Consider the following 22575-nt stretch of genomic DNA (forward strand, 5'->3'; position numbering starts at 1 on the left):
GAAAGGATTTAAAGGACAAAGAAAAAAAGAGGATAGAGGAAGGATCAGATTGAAAGATCAGGGAGATGCAGAGACAGAGGATGAAGGGATGGGAAAATAGAGGAAAAATGAGGACGTAGAGATAAAGAGGATAAAAAGATGGAGACCAGAGATTTAAAAGAAGGAGAAATGGAGGAAGTTTGGAGAAAACAAGGAGATAAATAGAGAAAAATGTGTAAGAATGAAGAAGATGTAGCGATAAAACCTATGGAAAGATCATGAAGATGGAGAAATAAAGAGGGTGAATAGATGAGAAGATGGACAGATCAGAAGAATGACAAGATCCAGAGAAGATGGAATAAAGAGGTAAAAGAAAAGGATAAAGCAATAAGAGGATAGGAGGTATAATGAAGGAAGGAAAAGATAAAGATGTCGACAAAGAAGATTGAAGAATTGTGTGAATGAAATAATCAGATGAGAGAAAAATTAAGATCAGGATGATGTTGAGATACGTAGGGATGAAGGGATAAGAAGATGGAAGAATTAAATGGATGAAGGGATGAAGTCTATGAATGGATGATGTGGGGGATGTGGAGATAAAGAGGATGAGAAGATGGACAAGATGTAAAGATTAGAAGAACGTAGGAATGAAGCAGATACAAGTATGAAAAGATGAAAGGAAGGATTGAAAGATATAGAAAATAAATCGATGAAAAGATGGAAGAGAGGATGGAGGAATGAGAAGATAAAGAGGATGGAGGAATAAGAAGATGAAGAGGATGGAGGAATAAGAAGATGAAAAGGATGGAGAAATAAGAAGATGGAAGTATGAGAAATATGGAGAAAAGAGTGAAGGGACTAAAAAGTTGGAGCGAAGTGAAATGAATACGTGCAGGTCATTTGTGTATCATGAATGAAAAGTTTGACACATCAGCCCAAGCTGGAGGAAGGCGGGTGGAGCTTTCAGGAAACATTAGCGGAGGTCTAGAGAGAGCTGATTGGCCGAGCTCTCTCAGAAGGGAGGGATTATCCACGACTCTACAGCCAATCAGGGGCGTCTGTGAGCTCATGCAAGCGGAAGGACGGCTAGCGCTGTCCTCCGAGTGTGTTACGCCGCCCCCAACGGAGCGTGAGCGAGCAGTTTGAAAACATGCGGTTGGCTGGCGTCACGTGGTTCGAAGAAAACACGTGATAGTCTTTTGGCCCTTCCGACTGAGTGGTAGTAGTAGCCTTAATGTGGGAGCCCCCTAGTGATGGGGAGGAATTGGACAAAACTAAATTTGGAAAAAAATCAAATGTGTTGTAGAGTTGCAATATTTTTAAATTACGGCGGGTTTTATTGTAGCGTAACACCTTTAATAATCAACAATTAAACATCACAGGATTTCGTGGCAACGTGATAGCATTCGAGTGGATAATATTGTAACCTTGTATTAAATAGTAACTCAGCAACTTAAGATCTATCAATGGAATCGATATAAATATAAATATTTAAATGTAAGCGTGTAAAATCTTTACAAATAAATGAAAATCTGATCTTGTGTTTATTGTAACAAAGAGCTAAGAGGCTGGTTTGGGTTGTGTTTGACATCTGCACACGTCAGTGTTTGGCGTGATCGATGTGACACCAAGCTGGAGGAATGGCGCCGTTCATGCGTCATGTGATCGCGGATCTGATTGCTCCGGATCGTTTGCCGGAAGATAGATGGGTCAGGGGTGATTTTCTTATTTCCTGGTCGTGAGGCTGCACAGGCATTTAAACCCTGCCAAAGTGTGTGTGTGTGTGTGTGTGTGTGATACACAAGACAAGAAATGAGAATAAGGCTTGAGCTGAAAGAGCATTGATTGATTGATTGATTGATTGATTGATTATTGACTCTACTGTATGTTTATTCATCACGTCCACATATCGGCTGGTACACTGGGTGTGTTCTCTGGAATGTTTTTCAGTGATATGCTCTGTTTTTATTGCGCTGTGCATGTGTTGTGCAAATCTGTGACTTGGGTTATGTAATGGACAATAAAATGGAGCTTCATTTGTCTTTAGCTTCACCAGCTGGTTAAAGTCAAAGTCACGCACTGAACCAAAAAAAAAAAAGAAAAGGAAAAAGCGAGGGCAGTAAAACATAAAGATAAAATGTATTCTGTATAAAATGTCAAATGTAATTAAAAAATCCTTTTTTAGGATAATTGTGTTTTTTGTCAGTTGTTATGTGTGTGTTGGAAAGGTGGCATGTCCTTCTCTCCCTCTCTGAGCTGTGTGATATGCTGATATAATATCAGTACAGCGGTACCTCGGCATATGAATTTAATCCGTTCCAGAGACAGATCTTAAGGTGAAATTTCGAATTGCAAAATGCATTGTTCCATAGGGAATAATGTAAATGCAGATAATCGGTTCCAGCCACCCAAAAATATTACCAATATTACCAATTTCCAACATTATAATCATATTTTTGCATATCAAAACATTAAGAAAAGACATGTAAATGAAGTAAAATATGAAATAAATAGACATTAAACCCTTACTTAAGCTTAATCTATGATTTCTCTTGGCACGGGCTGCATTAAAAACCGAACTTAAAGTGGCTCCCTTTTCTTCTGGCTACCATCCTTGACATTCTTAGGAAATGTGGCGCTATGCCGCCATGGCTTTCTACTAATGCGAACAAGTTTTGAACGACTCCCAGACGTACGTGTAACTTAGCCGGCATTCAGTTTGTTTCAGTTTGTTCGCTCCTATAGCAAGGCAAATTTCTTAAGGTGAAAATTAGTGAGGCTGGACATTCGTATTCCAGCGTACCACTATATGCTGTAGTGATTCAAAATATTGTGATTGTTTTTTTTTTTTTGCCCTCAACATTAATGCCTTTAAAAATTAAAGCTGATTTGATCCCCAGTTCAAGTTTGTATAGATTTTGTTCGAAATATTTTCTTCTTTTCAATGTTAAATATTATTTATTTGATTATTTAAAAATCGATATTTAATAATTGGTTGGTTGGTTATTGTGTGGTTGTAATAGTAATACTAGTAGTAGTGATATTAGTAGTAGAATTAATTCTATTACTATTTGTATTAGTATGTATGTAGTAGCCATAGACATCCTACTGGTAGTTGTCGTAAATGTGGGAACGGTAGTAGTTTTAATGGTAGTAGTTGTAGCAGCAGTAGAAGTAGTAGTAGTAGTCTAGTAGTAACTGTTTTACTAGTGATAGTAATAGAAGTTAAAGAAGTGGACTTTTAAGTAGTTGGAACAAGTATAGTAGTGATTGTAGGTGCTTTTATAATTGTAGTAATGCTATTAGTGGTAGTAGTAGTTGTATTTGTACTAGTTGTATATTATTAGTAGTAGTTGTAGTAGTCATTTTACTGGTGTGGAATTAGTTATAGTAGAAATGCTACTACTACTAGTAGTAGTTACTTTTGTAGTTGTTTTTGTTTTAATTGTATTGGTAATACTATTAGTACTGTTAGCAGTAGTAAATGTAGTTGTAGTAGTAATACTACACCGTACAACTGTGACAGTATAGTAGAGGTGGTTGTAGTAGTGGTACAGTAATAGTAGGAGTTGTAGCATTACTAGTAGTACTAATAGTAGCAGTAGTAGCAGTAATAATAGTAATAATAGTGTGTGTGTGTACTGACAGTGTCCTCTGTCTCCTCTCACAGCTCAGGGACATGTGTGTGTAAGACGGGAGTGTATGGCCCCAAGTGTGACGACTGCCACCCGGGATTCTTCCACTTCAGCAGCACGGGGTGTCAGCCGTGTCAGTGCAACGCACACTCCACCTACTGCCACCCGCAATCCGGTAAGAGCTCGACACACCACCTCTCTCCCCTTAGAGCACAGGGTTGTCGGCATCCTGCGTGAAAACAACAGGCACCCAGGTGAGAGTAATCGCGCTGAGAGTGCTGAAGTACGTGTAAAATAGCTGCCATTATTACATCAATTTAATTTAAATGCATGAAGCGATCGCACAAGGTACATATTTATTATTTCATCACCTCGATATACTGGAATATCCTGTAGCTGCATTATTGTGTTTGCTCGTGTTGGACGTTTCATTGTCTGGGCGTGAAAATAAGCAAATCAATTGCACAAAATATTGTGCGCTGGATCAAGTGCTATTCTGTAAGTCACCTATAAATTTACTGCAGTTATTTATACAGTTAGAGACTTAGGCTTATGTTTGTTTATGCATATGTGTGTGTTAATCATTCTCCAGCTGGATCTTTTTTAATGTACTAATAGCTGTACAGCGCACACGCGCACAATATACCGTTTATGTCCCTGCTGTTCAAAGAAATAAAACACAGCCACTCAAATTATATGTGCTTAATCTGCTTACTACTTCTGGATGATGGATGATGTAGAGGGGTGCCAATACTTTGTGCAGCACAGCAGATGGGAGAGCAACAGGAAGACACTGTTAGTAATTGTATGCATACAGTACAAAATGACACGCGTGATAGATGGATGTGATAAAACATCAGCGTAACGGACAAAGCGAATGTTTTCAGAACGTTGCTGCAGTGACGTTACAGAGAGACGTTGTCTGATTTAATAGTTCGTTAACATCCTAACAGCATTGTATGTGTGTGTATGAGTATGTGTGTGTGTGTGTGTGTCTGGGTGAATACTTCTGTGTTCATACCAGCATGCCAACGTGTTGTGTGTCCATCTAGCCGTCCATCTGCCACTTTCCGCAGTGTGGGTGTGTGTTTGAGTGAGTGTGTGTGAGTGAGTGAGTGTGTGAGTGCAGATGGAAGCTCAGTTCTGATTTACTGCCTCCCTCACCCCCTTCCCCTCCCCACCTGGTTTCCCACAATGCTCTGGGCCTCTGGGCTGTCAGACAGCGACTTAGCTCACGTGATTTATGTGCTATAAATCGTGTCGTATATGTGTTCGCAGAGGCCCGGACTTCCCTCTTCATGACCTAAATAGCACATATTCTTCTTCTGAATTAATGAATATGCAAAGCAGAGGGCGGAGTCAATGCATATAGATTGACCCACAACCTGAGAGGGGTTTTCAACAACATGAGAGTCACCTTGGAAATGAAGATCACTCTGTGTGTGTGAGAGAAAATCGTTTGAGTTGATGAATAGAATAGTACAGTAGAATTACTCTAGATATAGCTTTTATATTTGATATTAACTTGTACGTGAATTTATTTATGCCAATATTTTTTATTTGTGCAATCGTATATGCATTAAGCTTCTTCATTAAGCTTAGCTCAGTAGCTTACTAAACCAGGGGGCTAATGTATTAGTTTTATAAATAAAATAGCATTGACATCTTTTTTTTTTTTTTTTACTGTTTTGTGGGAAAAAGAAAAAATAGATTCACATTTTTACTTAAAAAATTTTAAGACAGGTAAAAAATCTTGAAGGTTGAGTAAAAAAGATTTTATCTACCACATGAGGATGAAAAGCTTACGTTGCTTGTGGGATTGTCTCTTTTGTGGGCGTCTGCCTCTGTTAAGACTTTATTTATTTATTTATTTTTTTTTTGAGCAAGACTAGTAATTATATACAGTACATACTAGTAATTTGACTCACCAGGGACCACCTGATACAACATTATCACGATACCTCTGTGCTGATTTGATTTGTATTGCAATTCTGTAAGTATCAAGATCTTATAAATATCCCGATTATTTGTATATACTATATTTTTTTAACAAGGCGAGTGACGAGCCAAGTGAGGCCTGCAGTTCTTTAGATGATGTTCTGTGTTCTTTTATGAGCTCCTGGATGAGGCGTCGCTCTTGGAGACATTTTGGTACTGTAGGCCGGCCACTCCTGGGGAGTTTTCTCCATTTGTGGATAATGGCTCTCACCGTGGTTCGCTGGAGTCCCAAAGCCTTAGAAATTACTTGGTAACCTTTCCAGACTGATACATGTCAGTTCCTTTGTTGCTTAACTGTTCTTGAATTTCTTTAGACTTTGTTGCTTATTAAGATCTTTTAACATGCGTCATTTTATCAGACAGGTTCTGTTTAAGTGATTTCTTGATTCAACAGTGCTGGCAAAGTAAAATTTAACGCAGTTTTCTAAAAATCACAGTTAATACATAATCACTTTTTTTACGTAGGGACAGGTAGGTTTTTCTTTAAACTGTATTTTGTATTTACTCCGGTTATTCTTGTGAAATATGACATTTAGTTTGATTACCCTAGTAATGTAGGTGTGACAAATACACACAAAAAAAACAATTTACTTTTTCACAGGACTGTACAGTATATAGTACAGTATATTTATCTTCTGAAGCTACCTACTTCAACGGAAATACTGCAAAATAAGTGATGAGAGGCAGCTAAAGCTGATCTTCACTCTTACTAGCTGCCTGCCTCTTAAACGATCCATTATCTATGAAAAAAATTTACATTAATTTATGTCTATGTACCCAGGGTTCCCTGCTACCTCCTGTCCTAGTCTGCAGCATTTAATACATATGGGCTTTTGGTGATTATGAACAATTTGTCTCCACAATCACGCCTGGTTCATTTCAAAATATTCAGCCAGGGAGAAGTTTTTGAACAAAACAAATTAATGAAATGAGCAGAAGTTCTACAACATCCTACTACAGGTCTATGGAGTTCCAAAGAACTGAGTAAAATGCTATAGAACACACATTCTATAGAATCCCTCAGAATATGTATAGACGTATATATTTTTTTGCAGGGATTGATGGGCCAAGCAATGTTTGAACAGTGTTGTAGTCAGTGCCACATATCCTAATACATACAACCTGTTTCTCTCTCTCTCTCTCTCTCTCTCTTTCTCTCTCTTTCTCAGGTGTTTGTATGGACTGTCAGGATAACACTCAGGGACAGAACTGCGAGGAGTGTATGCCACACTATTACAGAGCCCCAGGTGGAGGTCTGAAGGATGAGTGTGTGCCCTGCCCTTGTTCCACCCACAGCTCTTCAGGCACTTGCCACCTCGGTGAGACACAACACACGCGTTTGGAAAATACTGGTATTGGGTTAAAAGCTGGTTCATTGATTTAATATGATCAGGGTGGAGAATGTGGGTGGAGGGCAGGTAAAAATATTATTCTGAAAGTGTACAAACTTATGCACTTTTGCCTTCTCCTGCCTTATTGTTGATGAATTCTGGTTGGTTATTGTTACCTTAATATGAGTGGATTTAAAACATTCTTTGTATGGTGTTTTTTGGTGAAGAAAATACATGTTTGGTGTGTTGGGGTCAAGTGTGTTTGAGGGAAGTGTGTGAGGAGTTATTTGGAATCAAGCTGACGTTTATGATGATGTTGATGAAGGTGATGATGTTGATGATGGTGATGGTGATGATGATGATTATGATGACGTTGATGGTAATGAGTGTGATTATGGTGATAATGGAGATGATGATGTAATAATGGTAATTATGATTGTGGTGATGATTATAATGTGGTGGTGGTGATGATGATGCTGTTGACTATGATGATGCTGGTGGTGATGATGCTGGTGGTGGTGAAAATGTTGATGATGATTGTGCTAATGATAAATATTCTGGCGCGGTTAATGATAATGATGCTGTTGATGATGATGGTAAAGATGCAGGCTTAGTTCATTATGATAATGATGATGGTGTTTATGTTGATGTTGACAATAATGATGACGATGTTGATTATGACGGTGATGATGATGCTGATGGTGATGATGGTGGGAATGACGAAAATGATAATGGCGCGGTTAATTTATGATGTTATTGATGTCGATGGTGATGATGATGTTAATGATGATGGTGGTGATGACTGTGATGATGATAATGGTGTGGATGATGGTGATGATTATGGTGATCATAATGTTGATGGTGATGATTATGTTAATAATGATGATAATGTTGGTGGTAAGGATAATGACGATGATTATGATAATGTTGATGAAGGTGATTATGATGGTGTTGTTGATGATGATGACTATGATGACGTTGATGGTGATGATGATGATGATGGTGATGATGGTGATTATGATGGTTTTGTTGATGATGACTATGATGACGTTGATGGTGATGATGATAATGACTATGATGACGTTGATGATGGTGATTATGATGGTGTTGTTGATGATGATGACTATGATGACGTTGATGGTGATGATGATGATGACGTTGATGATGGTGATTATGATGGTGTTGTTGATGATGACTATGATGACGTTGATGATGTTGACGGTGATAATAATGCTATTGATTATGATTAAGTTAGGGAAAGGGGACATGGTAGGCATAGACACCAACACGAGATGATTTGGCTCCCGTCTGTCTTTTGAAGCGAGTCGTTGCCATGGTAACGGAGGTTGATGGTGCTTTAATTGTTAACAGTTTTAATATTCAATTGTCCTATTATATGTTGTTATAGTACTAATTCTATAAAATTTTAGTCCATGTAAGAAAACTTAGCTAAATGTTCTTGTGTGTGTTTGTGTGTGTGTGTGTGTGTGTCTGTCTGTCTGTCTGTTAGTCAACCAGCCAGCTTTCCCGCTCACCCTTTTCCCCAGTGTCATCAATATTTCAAATTGACTCAGACTGAGCTGTGTGTGTGTGTGTGTGTGTCTGTGTCTGTGTGTGTGTCTGTAGTACAGACAGTCTAGATCATTCTAAGTAGTCTGTGGGGCCAAATCACATTGTGTTACATTGCAAAAATCAATGTGTGTGTGTGTGTGCGTGTGTGTGTGTGTGTGTGTGTGTGTGTGTAGGTTTACAAAAAAATGTCATGCCTCATAGGCGAGACAGCATAACAGTGAGATTGAGAGAGAGCAAGACAGTAGGATACAGTGACAGCAAAAGAGTGTATGTGTGTGTGTGGCAGAGAAAGAGAGAGAGAGAGATAGAGAGAGTAAGAACATAAAAAGTACAAGGGAGAAAAATTAGATTTTCGATTATCAAAACGTAGCAATGCTCATTTGGCAACAATGGTGTTGGAACTGATGATGTGTTTTGGGAAGCAAGACATTTATACAATTAAGCGACAAAAAAGACAACAAGACAGAGACAGTAAGAATGAGACATAAAGAGTCAGAGAGGCAGTGAGAACACAACTTAGAGAGACATTGAGGCTAAGACTTAAAGCGACAGAGGGACAGTGAGAAAACGGCGAGAATGAGACTTAGAGTGACAATGAGAAAGAGAGACAGACACAGTAAGAACGAGACTTAGCGAGTCAGTTAGAGCGAGACTTAGAAAGACAGCGAGGAGGAGACTTAGAGAGAGAGACAGCGAGACACAGTAAAACATAAATAGCAAAAGAGAGTCAGCAACACCATGAAGCAATGAGACAGAAAGATTTACGTAAAGGACACCAAAACATAATGGCAGTGGGACGATAAGCATTAAGAAAGAAATACATACACAAGCATTAATAGTAGGACTGCGAAAGAGTGAGACTGTGTTACAGTCTATGAACCAAGTGCCATGACTGATCATAATGCATACAGTATAGAAAACGGCTAGAAAACGTCATCAGTGGTGGAATAGTGTGATGATGTGGGGTTGCCGTTTCAACACAGGTGTCAAGGACTTCTTTTCTTGTCTCTTTCGATCCATACCTGTTTTTAAAATGCTGATTATTTATGACATGTATGTCCAGTCAGCCATAGGGGATGCAAATTTTTGACCTGTTGTATGTAAAACTGGCTCGACCTGAAATTTGAAGAAAGAAACAGAACTGTAAGGTCACTGCGCCACCTGGTGGCTGAAATGAAAAGTTTATCAAGGAGCAGAATTAAATGAACAGAGGATCAGAAGTTTATGATTTAATAAAGTTTAAATATGATGTGTTTTCTTTTATTTCAAACATGTAGTGTTATAAATATTGTGCTTCTAATCTAACCGGTTAGTTAATCAGGTTTACTTACCGTATAGATCAGTTTGTTTCCGATCAAATACTGATTGTTGCTCTGGCGGACCCTTTATTTAAAATAGTTATTAGTGACTCCTATGGTACGTGAAATTAACTAACCTGATGAAAAGTTAATTAATTTACCTTTTAAACCTTTTAAGTTACTGTAATATGTTGGATATTTCCTCCTGGGGAGTGGAACAAAACTCACTTTTGCTCCTGTATATTGTTTAAGCAACCCGAGCCACTCCTGTTGAACCTTTAACCAATTTTACCACCTCCTACGTAAATCCTAACCATTTCCTTCTGTTCTTTTGAACTATGATCAATCCTACACAAACTTTGAAGATAGCCACCCACTCTTGGCGGGGAGATGACCAATCTTACCCACTCCTCCGCAAACTGTGATCGAATCTCAGCCGCTCACAGAGAAACTGTTAACGATTAAAGCACTTTAAGCGATCTGCACAGGATGTTCATTATATGAAACATTACAAAAAACTCATAATAAATAACTTGCAATTTAAAAGCTTTAGCAGAATAGAGGTGTGTATGTGATAACCTGAAATGCACAGGAAGCAGTCATTAAACATTGAGTTGCGTGAACAAGAAAAACAAATAAACCACACCTTCTTAGAATGCATAAACATTCAGCATTTTAGAAATGAGCTTTTTCAGGGGTGTATAGCCTACAGAAGTGTGGAGTTCTATATAAGACTGTAATTTATCACACTAAACCCTTAAATTGATCTAAGATTTAAATTATAGACTTGAGCAACAAGGCAACATACCAGAGTACTGTACTACCCTGAGGCTAATCAGTTTCCTACAACAGTGGGTCCTGGAGTTGGTTTGTTTTTACATTTGTTAAAGAATGTACCTTTTCCTATATATTATCAATTTAGTTACAATTAATGTTGTGAAATGGCTGAAATACAAGCTAGGTTATTTTCTCACTTACTAATAGCAGGTAATGAATCTGTATTAAAATTAATAACACCCCCGAAAATGAACAAACAAGCAAGCAAACAAACAAACAAAAGCTTTACCTCAGATTATTATATTTTTTACCTCAGATTGCTACAGTTTTACCTCAGCTTTATCTCAGATTGTTATAGATTTACCTTTGACTGTTCGTTTTTCCTCAGATTATTACATATTTACCTTAGATTGTTACAACTTTACCTCAGATTATTACCGTTTCACCTCAAAATATTACATATTTACCCCAGATTATTACAGATTTTCTTACAACTTTACCTATAACTGTTACAGCTTTACTTCTATTACATCTTTACCTCAGATTATTACTGCTTTATTTCAGATTCAAACAACTTTACCATTATCCTGTTACAGGTTTACCTCAGATTATTACAGCTTTACTTCTATTACACCTTTACCTCAGATTATTACTGCTTTATTTCAGATTCAAACAACTTTACCATTATCCTGTTACACCTTTACCTCAGATTATTACTGCTTTATTTCAGATTCAAACAACTTTACCTTTATCCTGTTACAGGTTTACCTCAGATTATTACACCTTTACTTCTATTACACCTTTACCTCAGATTATTACAGCTTTACTTCTATTACACCTTTACCTCAGATTAATACTGCTTTATCTCAGATTCAAACAACTTTACCTTTATCCTGTTACAGGTTTACCTCAGATTATTACATCTTTACTTTAGATTGTTACAGCCTTACCTCAGATAATTACAGCTTTACCTCAGAATATTACAACTTTGCCTTAGATTAAAACCATTTTACCTAAAAATATGACATATTGACCTCAGATTTTTACAGATTTACCTCAGTATTCTTACAACTTCACCTATAACTGTTACAGCTTTACCTCAGATTATTACATCTTTACATATTGTTACAACCTAACCTTTGACTGTTTAAACTTTACCTAAAACTGTTATAGCTTTACCTCAAACTGTTACAAAACACCAGCCCTCAAGTAATAACTGCTAATAAAATGTATTTTCTTATGAATTATCATTTACCTGAACTTGATGTGAATGAGCTGTTACTATGGAAACGGTAATGTATAAGAACCATTACTGACAAAGCTGCTATGATACTGTAGAAAATGTGTTACCACCACACACATCAGTCTGATCAGAAACAAGGATTTAGTATCACTTTGCAGAAAAGTATAGTCGCTCTGCAGTTCTACACACTCATCAGTGTATTACAGTTTTACACACTATACATAAAATATGGCGAGTCAACACAAATAAAGCAAGTTAACACAAATAAAGCAATCAACAGGGGGACGACTTGGTTTATTAAGTACACAGTACCACAGGCCACAGCATTCTCACAGGGTGCTGTAAGCTCTCAGACGCCCACACACTGGAGCTTTTACAGAGCTGAAGAAGAAAGCATAACGTTTCTAAGGAGTATGTGAACAGTAGAGTGTAACACTAACTACTTTAGCCTGATAGTCCTGATATTCACAACAAGAAGAAAAACGTAGACATAGAACGAAAGTGAAAAGATGAATGTAGCAAAAAGACATTTAGTTGGATCACTGAGAAGCTCAGAGATCCAACTAAAGCTCAGAAGCGGCATGTGTAGCCTGACAGAGAAATAGATAACATAAAACCTGGATTTATATTGTCGTTACATTAGCTTTAAGTTTTTATAATTAAGTGCATAGTTCGATTTTTTTTTTGTTTAGATCTGATTACATATACAGAGTGATTCACTCAAAAGAGGCTCCATATATTCTGTAATACAGTAGCTCTGGCTATGATGGAGCAATCTAAACCCCAAAAAATATGCTAAACGATGATGATGTCCCATATTGTCCCTCACAAATGTTTGGAATCAGTGACGGTATCTGACTCTTTTTTTCCATATCACTTGCTTTGAGCTCCTGAACAACAATGACATGGTACAAATGCAATTTTGCCATGACATGTTGAATAGGACCTCCCAGTCTCCTTTAAGAGGTTTCTCAGAGATTTCCTAGGCGACTGCTGCAGACACCGATTGTGTCTTTCAATATTTCTGTACCATCCTCTGAGTAAAACTTTTTGAGGGTACGTCAGGAACACCAAAAGTCTTCATAAGTTCACTCTAACATTGATTAAACAAATTGGTGACCCAATAGGCTTGCACTATGAGAATGCGGTGCTCATTTCAGTACACCACTATCCTGATAAGAAGTCCAGTGACGGGGTGCAGTGATAAACCATACATTATTGGTCCTAATGGGCATTCCGGCATGTTTCAAGCTCCTTATACTGAGGAGCACATTGTACATTGTTTCGTTCAGATTGCTTTGCTTTAGTGAGAGTTATTACGGAATATTTGTGGCCTAACCATGACTGAAGCTGGGCAGCGAGTCCAACTGAATTTGATTTGCTTCAGGGTCGCCTCAGAGGAAACAGAATAGGTAAGTGACCACTTTTACTGTACTCTCTACAGTAATTATAGTATAGAAAAAAACGGTATGGTTTATATGCGTACTGTATTTACAGTGCTTACAGAAATGTATGGTATAGTTTATGGTTTGTCTTAGATTTACATAGCTATACAATAAATCTTGTATTCTATAAAGTGTGTATCTACTTTAATTTACAGAACAGAAAGACAGCCAGCAAGATGTAATAGAGGCTGGAAATCCATAGACAAGCAAGACACCAAGTTTGGCATGGTTTTGGAAAATAATTACTTCACTGTGAGGGAAATCAGAATCAGACCATGTCTTGAATCAACACCAGCTGAGGATGAAACTGATCTATCGTCTTGCATTTGAGCATAACTCTGGTGGAGTAATGGATCAGCAATACGAATATGTGCATGTGCACAAAGCATCCTCTCATTTCTCTGTATAGACATGTCACTATAAACCTTAGTGTTCTTGTCTGTAAGACTTTTGACTATCATCATTCTTCCCTTTTTCAGAGAGTGCTTGAACTAGATGCTAGCGCAAAACCCTATGAATTTTTCTTCAAGTAGGAGAGAGGGCAGGGACATCCTTGACAATCGTGCCATTGTCAGCGTTCCTGAGCAGTGTGATAGAAATACCACCATGTGTGTAGCTTTTGGTCAGCATGGACCATTTACCTTGCAAAACTTGGTTCTTATAATACTCCCAATTTGCTAAAATGTCCAGACGAACTCCAACATATTGCCATCCTTTAATGGAAAAGGGGAAAAACAGCAGCCCTTAGTAATGCTGTCCCTGCCACTGTCTTTTCCTGCTTCCTAAATACAATAGAGAAATTATTTTCAGCACGGCGGTGAAACGTGTTCAAACGCCCACCCATGAGCACTCATGTGGCACTAGGCACTGGAGAATGTGATGCCACCTACGCAGACGAATGCCAGGAATGAATCTGCCATGCTAGGCTGCCTGGCCAGTGAGAACATTGCAGCATATATGATGAGGTCTTCTGATTCTGGCCAAGGATGCAGACTGATCTGTTTCATTGCATTTTGCAGTATTGCAGTAACAAATAAATATTTTGTTACCTTTTTGTATCCGTGCTTTATTTTTTACGTACTCCTTAAAATAGGAAATAAATAAAGTTGCAAATAAAGTATGTAATAATGCTAGTGCTATTTTGGGACAAAGCGAAAAACAGTAAATTAATGTAAAAGCATGCATTTGAATATGGAGCATGGCCTCATAAAGCCGAAATATATGTGAACACTTTTCAGTACACCAAACGTCGGGAAAACAATTTGACGGTAGATTTTTGAATTGATCATATAAGTGTTTATTTGTTGCTCAGTAACTAAAAAACCTACGATTGCTGTGTGTGTTGGTTGGTGGAATCCAGTTTGAGAAGAACATGGGTTTGAGTGCTGTGTTTTATTTTGCCTGAGATTTATAGAGTTTTGACAAAGTACAGTAGTGAACTCTTTATTTTGTTTTAAAGTTTTCAGACAGTTTAAACTGTAATGCATTCCGTTCACATAAAAAGCTTTTTCATTCACCTGAACAAGTAAAAGTTGTGCAAAATTAAACTTTGCTTGATTTTCTTTTTTTTTGTGTGTGTTTGTGTGTATGTGTGCTTCATTTTATTATCAGACTTTAGTGGCCAAGCTGTGTGCGACGAGTGTAAGGCTGGCTTTGCGCCACCCACCTGTGAAGTTTGTACCGCTGGATATTATAAATCAGGAGGCGACTGTGTGCGCTGTGAGTGTAATGGGAATGCAGATCCACGCTCAGCACCCCAGACCTGCCACCCAGAGAGTGGACACTGCCTCCTGTGTGCCAACAACACCGCCGGGACATACTGTGAGCTCTGTGCATCCGGATACACAGGGGATGCTCTCGCCCACAACTGCACGCTTAGAGGTGTGTGTATGTGTGTGTTTGTGTGTGTGTGTCTGTGTAAGAGGAGGGGCTGTTCACAAATGTAATGAGCACAGCTGTACTGATATGCAGATTATCTGTGCAATTTTATAGATTGATAGATTTAATTAGCAGGTTTACAAATTTACTGTACAAGTTTACAGATTTACTGATTAGATTGACCTATGTACTGAGCAGGTTTACACATTTAACAGATTTTTAAAGTTGCTGTTCAGCTTTACAGATTTGAACATGTTTACATATTTATTAAGCAGATTTAGAGATTTAATGAGCATGTTTATATTTTTAGTTTTAGCTTTACAGATTTACTAAGTGGGTTTACAGATTAACTGAGCAGAGTTACATTAAAATTAGATTTAATATGCCTACTTGCAGGTTATTATGCCCATATGCATGCAAAAGAGAATGCCAAAAAACTAGTCAATTCAAAAGAGTAGTCAATGACAGTAAATCGACAGCACATGAAACTTAACAATGAAAACTTGTAAATGACAAAAATTCTTTGTGGACCTTCATTTTAATAATTTATAGGAACTAATGTCATTTTAGCATTTATACCAATCCGTTCACAGCAACAGGGCTCGCGTTGGTACATCAGAGCAACTCAACAGAGTCAATATAACCACATAAATATTGCTGTAATAACATTCGAAAGAGATGTGAAATTACAGAAAAAAAGGAAAGCAAAAATGAGAAGCAACTTTGCGTCAGCGAATATGACTAATTTATCACACTGGATAGAAGCTAATTTATCTGTAAATTCGTTTGTAGGATTGCTTACGAAAAATCCTTGTAATGATATCATGACATTATTCCATTTAAACAGCTTGTACCAACCAAAATTAATCCAAAAAATAGGACATTTATTTTCACTGGTTTGCAGCCAGTTTATTTACAAGTAAGGCTATGGCTTGAGACAAAGATAAATGGCTTGCAATATAAACTTGTAGTCATCACTGCGAACAATTCGTAAGACATGTGAGATAACAGTTAAAACGAAAGGGAAAAAGATAAGCAACTTTTGCTCCTCTTCAGTTTTTATCAAACTAGAGAGGAGCAAACTTCTTACAAAAAGCTTACTTATCTGTATATTTGCTTGTAGGATCACTTACAAGAAATCCTAAATCATGTAATGATATCATGACATTATACTGTCAAAATTAATGGCTTGATTCAATCCAAACCAAATCCATAAAACAACACATGAAACTTCTAGGAACATTGAAACCTCGGATTGCTAGAAAATTATTATTTGATGATTATAAGTTATTGATGCCCACAATGCAGGAAAAGCTACAAGAAGATAGCAAAGCGTTGTCAGCTTGCAGTTTCCACAGTGAGAAATGTAATTAAGAGATGGCAATTCAGGGGAATTGTGGAGGTCAAGATGAGATCTGGAAGACCAAGAAAACACTCAGGGAAAACTGCTCGTACAGTGCATCCGGAAAGTATTCACAGCGCAACACCCCATAATGACAACATGGAAAAAGTTTCCTTGAGATTTTTGAAAATGTATTAAAAAAAAAAAATGGGAAAGCACATGTACATAAGTATTCACAGCCTTTGCCATGAAGCTCAAAATTGAGCTCAGGCGTATCAGGCGAGTCCACCTGTGGTAATTTCAGTTGATTGGACATGGTTTGGTAAGGCACACACCTGTCTATATAAGGTCCCACAGCTGACCGTTTATTTCAGAGCACAAACCAAGCATGAAGTCAAAGAAATTGTCTGTAGACCTCTGAGACAGGATTGTCGCGAGGCACAAATCTGGGGAAGGCTACAGGTTAGATGGCCCTCACAGGTTACAGGCCATTCTTCCCCGATCGCTCAGATTAGATGGCCCGCCAGCTCTAGTTAGAGTCCTGGTGGTTTCTAACTTCTTCCACTTACAGATGATGGAGGCCACTGTGCCCATTGGGACCTTCAAGGCAGCAGAAATTCTTCTGTAACCTTCCCCAGATTTGTGTTTTTTCCCCAAGTTTGTGTTTTATAAATTTTTAAATATTTTTTATTAATTTTTTTGAAAATTAAGTTAACTTTTTTCATGTTGTCATTATTGTTAATGCATGTGTTAATGTGCACCGTTTCACAAGACCTTCATGTAAGAGTCAGCAGAAGAAAACTTTACCTGTGTCCCCATCATAAAATACAACGTCAGAAGTATGCAACAGAACATCTAAAGAAGCCTGATACGTTTTGGAAACAAGTGCTGTGGACTGATAAAGTTAAAACTGAACTCTTTGGACACAATCAGCAAAGGCATGTTTGGAAATGTTTGGAAAGGCATTTCAAGAAAAGAACACCTTGTCAACTATTAGGCATGGGGGTGGATCTATCATGCTTTGTGGTTGTGTTGCAGCCAGTGGCACAGAAAACACTGCACGGGTGGAGGGAAGAACGAATTCCACTAAATACCAGCAAATTCTGGAAGCAAACATCACACCACAAAAAAAATCTGAAGCTGAAAAGAGGATGGCTTCTACAACAGGACAGTGATTCTAAACATACCTCGAAATCCACTATGGAATCCCTCAGAAGACGCAAGCTGAAGGTTTTGAAATGGCCATCACAGTCCCCTGATTTAAACATCATTAATAATTTGTGGAAAGATCCTTAAAAAAATGTGCACGCAAGACAACCAAAGAATATTACAGAACTAGAAGCCTTTTGCAAGGAAATCTGGGGAAAAATCCCAAGAATTTAACAAGAATTGAAAGACTTTTAGCTGGCTATGAAAAGTGTTTGGAAGCTGTGATATCTGCCAGAGGAGGTGTTACTAAGTACTGATTATGTAGGGTGCCCAAACTTTTGCACAGTGCCACAATAATGTTTTTATTTTTTATCTTTATTTAATTTATGGCATAAAAAGTAATGTTTGCTAAAAATATTGTGCATTTTTTCCCATCTTCAAGAGAAATTGTGTTAACATCTTTTCAATTAAAAAACAAAAAAACAAAATCTGTTATTTATCAAAGGGTGCCTAAACTTTTGCACAAAACTATATGCATCTTAATAAACATCACACATTTAATATATATATATATATATATATATATATATATAAAGAGAGAGAGAGAGAGTAGATATATATTATATAATTTAATAAAAAATTAAAAAGTGCTTTAATAATGGACATTTTTACAAACCATCTTTACAGAAATAAAAAAAATAATCTGGATGTAAAGTGAAAAATGTACAGATTGTATGTACAGTACAGCGCCAATGGTGGCGAGTAAAAGCTTCCTAAGACAACAAAAGAAAGAAACATGGATAGGAACCAGACTCAAAAGGGAATACATCCTCATTATTTTTCTTGAGGTCACCTCCTGTCCACTTGGGTACAAAACTGTTTGTGGAAGTTTTATTCTTAAAACTGTTCAAATGATTTCAGAATATTTTTTTGTATCAAACCATATGAGAATTTTTTTATAATCTGACTAAAAACTTCTCATTGTTTGAATACAGTATTTTAGCATTGTCTAGTCATTGTCTACTGATCCTGTGTATGGTACCACACACACACACACACACAGTCATACACAGCGGGCAATTTAAATATGCCACTGAGGCTACACTGCATGTCTTTAAGCTGTGGGAGAACACCAAAGTTGTTTTGGCATTATGATCGTTTCTAAATATGTTTAAGTGCAAGAAAGAATCTCTTCTCAAAATATTAGAACTCCAAGATCAGTAATTTATTTTTTTTGCTATACATTGAAGATATTTAAGGCTTACAGATGATGAGCTATTAATTATTTTCATTGTTTAATCCTGGGCAACATTAAACACCTGTCAGACACCTTTTCTGATATTTTTGAATCGTCTTTAAATCTCGAACGCAGATTTCTTTAATATATTGCAAACACAAAATAAATGGACTTGTTGTTCCGATACTTTGAAACAATTTACAGATTGTATGTATGGTGCCAATGGTGGCAAGTAAAAGTTCCCTAAGCCAACATGAGAAAGAAACATGGAGAGGAACCAGACTCAAAAGGGACCACATCCTCATTATTTTTTTTGAGGTCACCTCCTGTGCACTTGGGTACGAAACTTGGAAGGCCCTGCATGTATGCAGGCTGTGACACCACACATTTAATTGTAAAAGCTCTATTCACTTAAAACAATCTCAATTTTATTAACGCATTTCAATATTTTTTTTTAAATTAAAAAGTGTTTCTGATTTATTAACTTATCCAGACAAAGACACCATAACTGGGTTTCAACACAAGGGTCCATAGAAGACTCTGAACCCTGACCCCTAAAAGCCACAACCTACTGACTCATCTGTGAATACTATATATACTGTATGACATAAAATGTCATGCCATATGAATTAATGAGATATATTTTAAGAACAATCAGATGCTTTCTTGAAAGTTTCTCGGCTGTTATTAGGAACATTTGACAGGCACTCTTTACAAAGCACACAATCACTTCCTTTGAATGCGTCAAAGCAGTTTGAGTCTCAAAAATATGTAGATATTTAAAGATTGAGCGCCTTTGATTGATATAATTCCAGTCCATATTTTGGGAAATTATGCCACTGTCAGTAAACCAACAAATGGATTTCACATGATGTGATGTAAACACAGATATATATATATATATATATATATATATATATATATATATATATACACACACACAGTGGTGTGAAACACTATTTGCCCCCTTCCTGATTTCTTATTCTTTTGCATGTTTGTCACACAAAATGTTTCTGATCATCAAACACATTTAACTTTTAGTCAAAGATAACACAAGTAAACACAAAATGCAGTTTTTAAATGATGTTTTTTATTATTCAAAACCTATAAAAAATCTAAACCTACATGGCCCTGTGTGAAAAAGTAATTGCCCCCTGAACCTAATAACTGGTTGGGCCACCCTTAGCAGCAATAACTGCAATCAAGCGTTTGCGATAACTTGCAACGAGTCTTTTACAGCGCTCTGGAGGAATTTTGGCCCATCTTTGCAGAATTGTTGTAATTCAGCTTTATTTGAGGGTTTTCTAGCATGAACCCCCTTTTTAAAGGTCATGCCACAACATCTCAATAGGATTCAGGTCAGGACTTTGACTAGGCCACTCCAAAGTAATTTTGTTTTTCTTCAGCCATTCAGAGGTGGATTTGCTGGTGTGTTTTGGGTCATTGTCCTGCTGCACCACCCAAGATCGCTTCAGCTTGAGTTGACGAACAGATGGCCGGACATTCTCCTTCAGGATTTTTTGGTAGACAGTAGAATTCATGGTTCCATCTATCACAGCAAGCCTTCCAGGTCCTGAAGCAGCAAAACAACCCCAGACCATTACACTACCACCACCATATTTTACTGTTGGTATGATGTTCTTTTTCTGAAATGCTGTGTTACTTTTACACCAGATGTAACGGGACACGCACCTTCCAAAAAGTTCAACTTTTGTCTCGTCGGTCCACAAGGTATTTTCCCAAAAGTCTTGGCAATCATTGAGATGTTTTTTAGAAAAATTGAGATGAGCCTTAATGTTCTTTTTGCTTAAAAGTGGTTTGCGCCTTGGAAATCTGCCATGCAGGCCGTTTTTGCCCAGTCTCTTTCTATGGTGGAGTCGTGAACACTGACCTTAATTGAGGCAAGTGAGGCCTGCAGTTCTTTAAATGTTGTCCTGGGGTCTTTTGTGGCCTCTCGGATGAGTTGTCTCTGCGCTCTTGGGGTAATTTTGGTCGGCCGGCCACTCCTGGGAAGGTTCACCACTGTTTCATGTTTTTGCCATTTGTGGATAATGGCTCTCACTGTGGTTCGCTGGAGTCCCAAAGCTTTAGAAATGGCTTTATAACCTTTACCAGACTGATAGATCTCAATTACTTTTGTTCTCATTTGTTCCTGAATTTCTTTGGATCTTGGCATGATGTCTAGCTTTTGAGGTGCCTTTGGTCTACTTCTCTGTGTCAGGTAGCTCCTATTTAAGTGATTTCTTGATTGAAACAGGTGTGGTAGTAATCAGGCCTGGGGGTGACTACAGAAATTGAACTCAGGTGTAATAAACCACAGTTAAGTTATTTTTTAAGAAGGGGGGCAATCACTTTTTCACACAGGGCCATGTAGATTTGGAGTTTTTTTTCTCCCTTAATAACGTAAACCTTCAATTGTGTTCAATTATGTTATCTTTGACTAATAGTTAACGGTTTTTGATGAGCAGAAACATTTAAGTGTGACAAACATGCAAAAGAATAAGAAATCAGGAACTGCGCAAATAGTTTTTCACACCACTATATATATATATATATATATATATATATATATATATATATATATATAAATTTAAATAAATAATAATGATAATAAAACAGATATGTATGTATGTTTATTTGAAAAAAAAAAGAACTTATTTAATTAATTAAAAATATACAAATATTCTTTTAGTCAAATTAATACTTGTGAGTGACTTGCTATAATTTTATTTTCATGTATCAGTATAAATATTTTGTTTGTATAACTTTAAAATTTCACTGATATTGATTTACAAAGTTACTGGAAACTTTTGCTAGCTATAATTTTAAGTTGTTGTTATACCAACTTTGCCAGGATTGTTTGAGGTCATAGTTTTAAAAATATTGTAATTAAGTGAAATAAAATGCACAGAAATGACACAGAAATAAATGCATTAAATGACACAGAAACGATCCAGTTTGGTAATGGTTTTATTGCACCCATGTGCCAAAGGTGCAATATTCTACTCATACCAAATTAAATTGTAACTCTTATAAAAATGCTCTGGAGTTTATAATGTACAATAATTATACACATTACACATTATACAATAATGTGCAAAAGTCGTGCACCCTGTGGATTTTTCAGCACAAAATTTTTTTTTGACTTTATTGTTGAACTAGATGTGCCATCTGTTGAATTTAATTAATTAAATTTCTTTTTCTGTCCTATTATGTACTGCGTGAAATAAAGGTGTGATATTGCATTTATTAAGTAGATTTCGATTGCATGAACTCGTATTAAGAAATGTACTCATGCAATTGAAAGCTGTTGAATTTTAAGAAGAACTAATAATTATAGTAATTATAATTATAGAATAATAATAAGGTTAATTATAATTTTTTTATATAAGGGCATGAAATTTATTTTAAATAACTTGTCTTCTCGTGGGCTGATTGCGATAAAACAAAGCCTATTTGTTACCTTAAACTTGGCCAAAACTCTATTAAAATTCGTTCAGTAGATGCATGCATGAATAAGCAGACAAATAGCCAAAAATTCCCAAAACTTTCTAGATGTGTTCTATTACGCATCTCACGTACCCACAAATATTTTTTTGCAAATATTTACAATGTACAGATTTTACAATGTACGCCAACTTTACAGTTTTATTATATGTAAATTAATTAGTTCAAAAACATTTCTGATTTT

General features: G+C 36.8%; 1 protein-coding gene across 1 annotated transcript in view; it reads left to right on the forward strand.

The window, feature by feature from the left end:
• The window catches only part of si:ch211-158d24.2 (multiple epidermal growth factor-like domains protein 9), a 44242-nt gene that overhangs the window by 15330 nt on the left and 6337 nt on the right, over positions 1-22575 (forward strand). Inside the window, exons 3-5 of the mRNA XM_053503162.1 lie at positions 3650-3789; positions 6782-6931; positions 14890-15159. Coding sequence (XP_053359137.1) covers positions 3650-3789; positions 6782-6931; positions 14890-15159 — 560 coding nt within the window. The remainder of the gene's footprint in view (positions 1-3649; positions 3790-6781; positions 6932-14889; positions 15160-22575) is intronic.

This window comes from Clarias gariepinus, chromosome 9 (assembly GCF_024256425.1).
Source record: "Clarias gariepinus isolate MV-2021 ecotype Netherlands chromosome 9, CGAR_prim_01v2, whole genome shotgun sequence".
In the NCBI taxonomy this organism is placed as follows: domain Eukaryota; kingdom Metazoa; phylum Chordata; class Actinopteri; order Siluriformes; family Clariidae; genus Clarias; species Clarias gariepinus.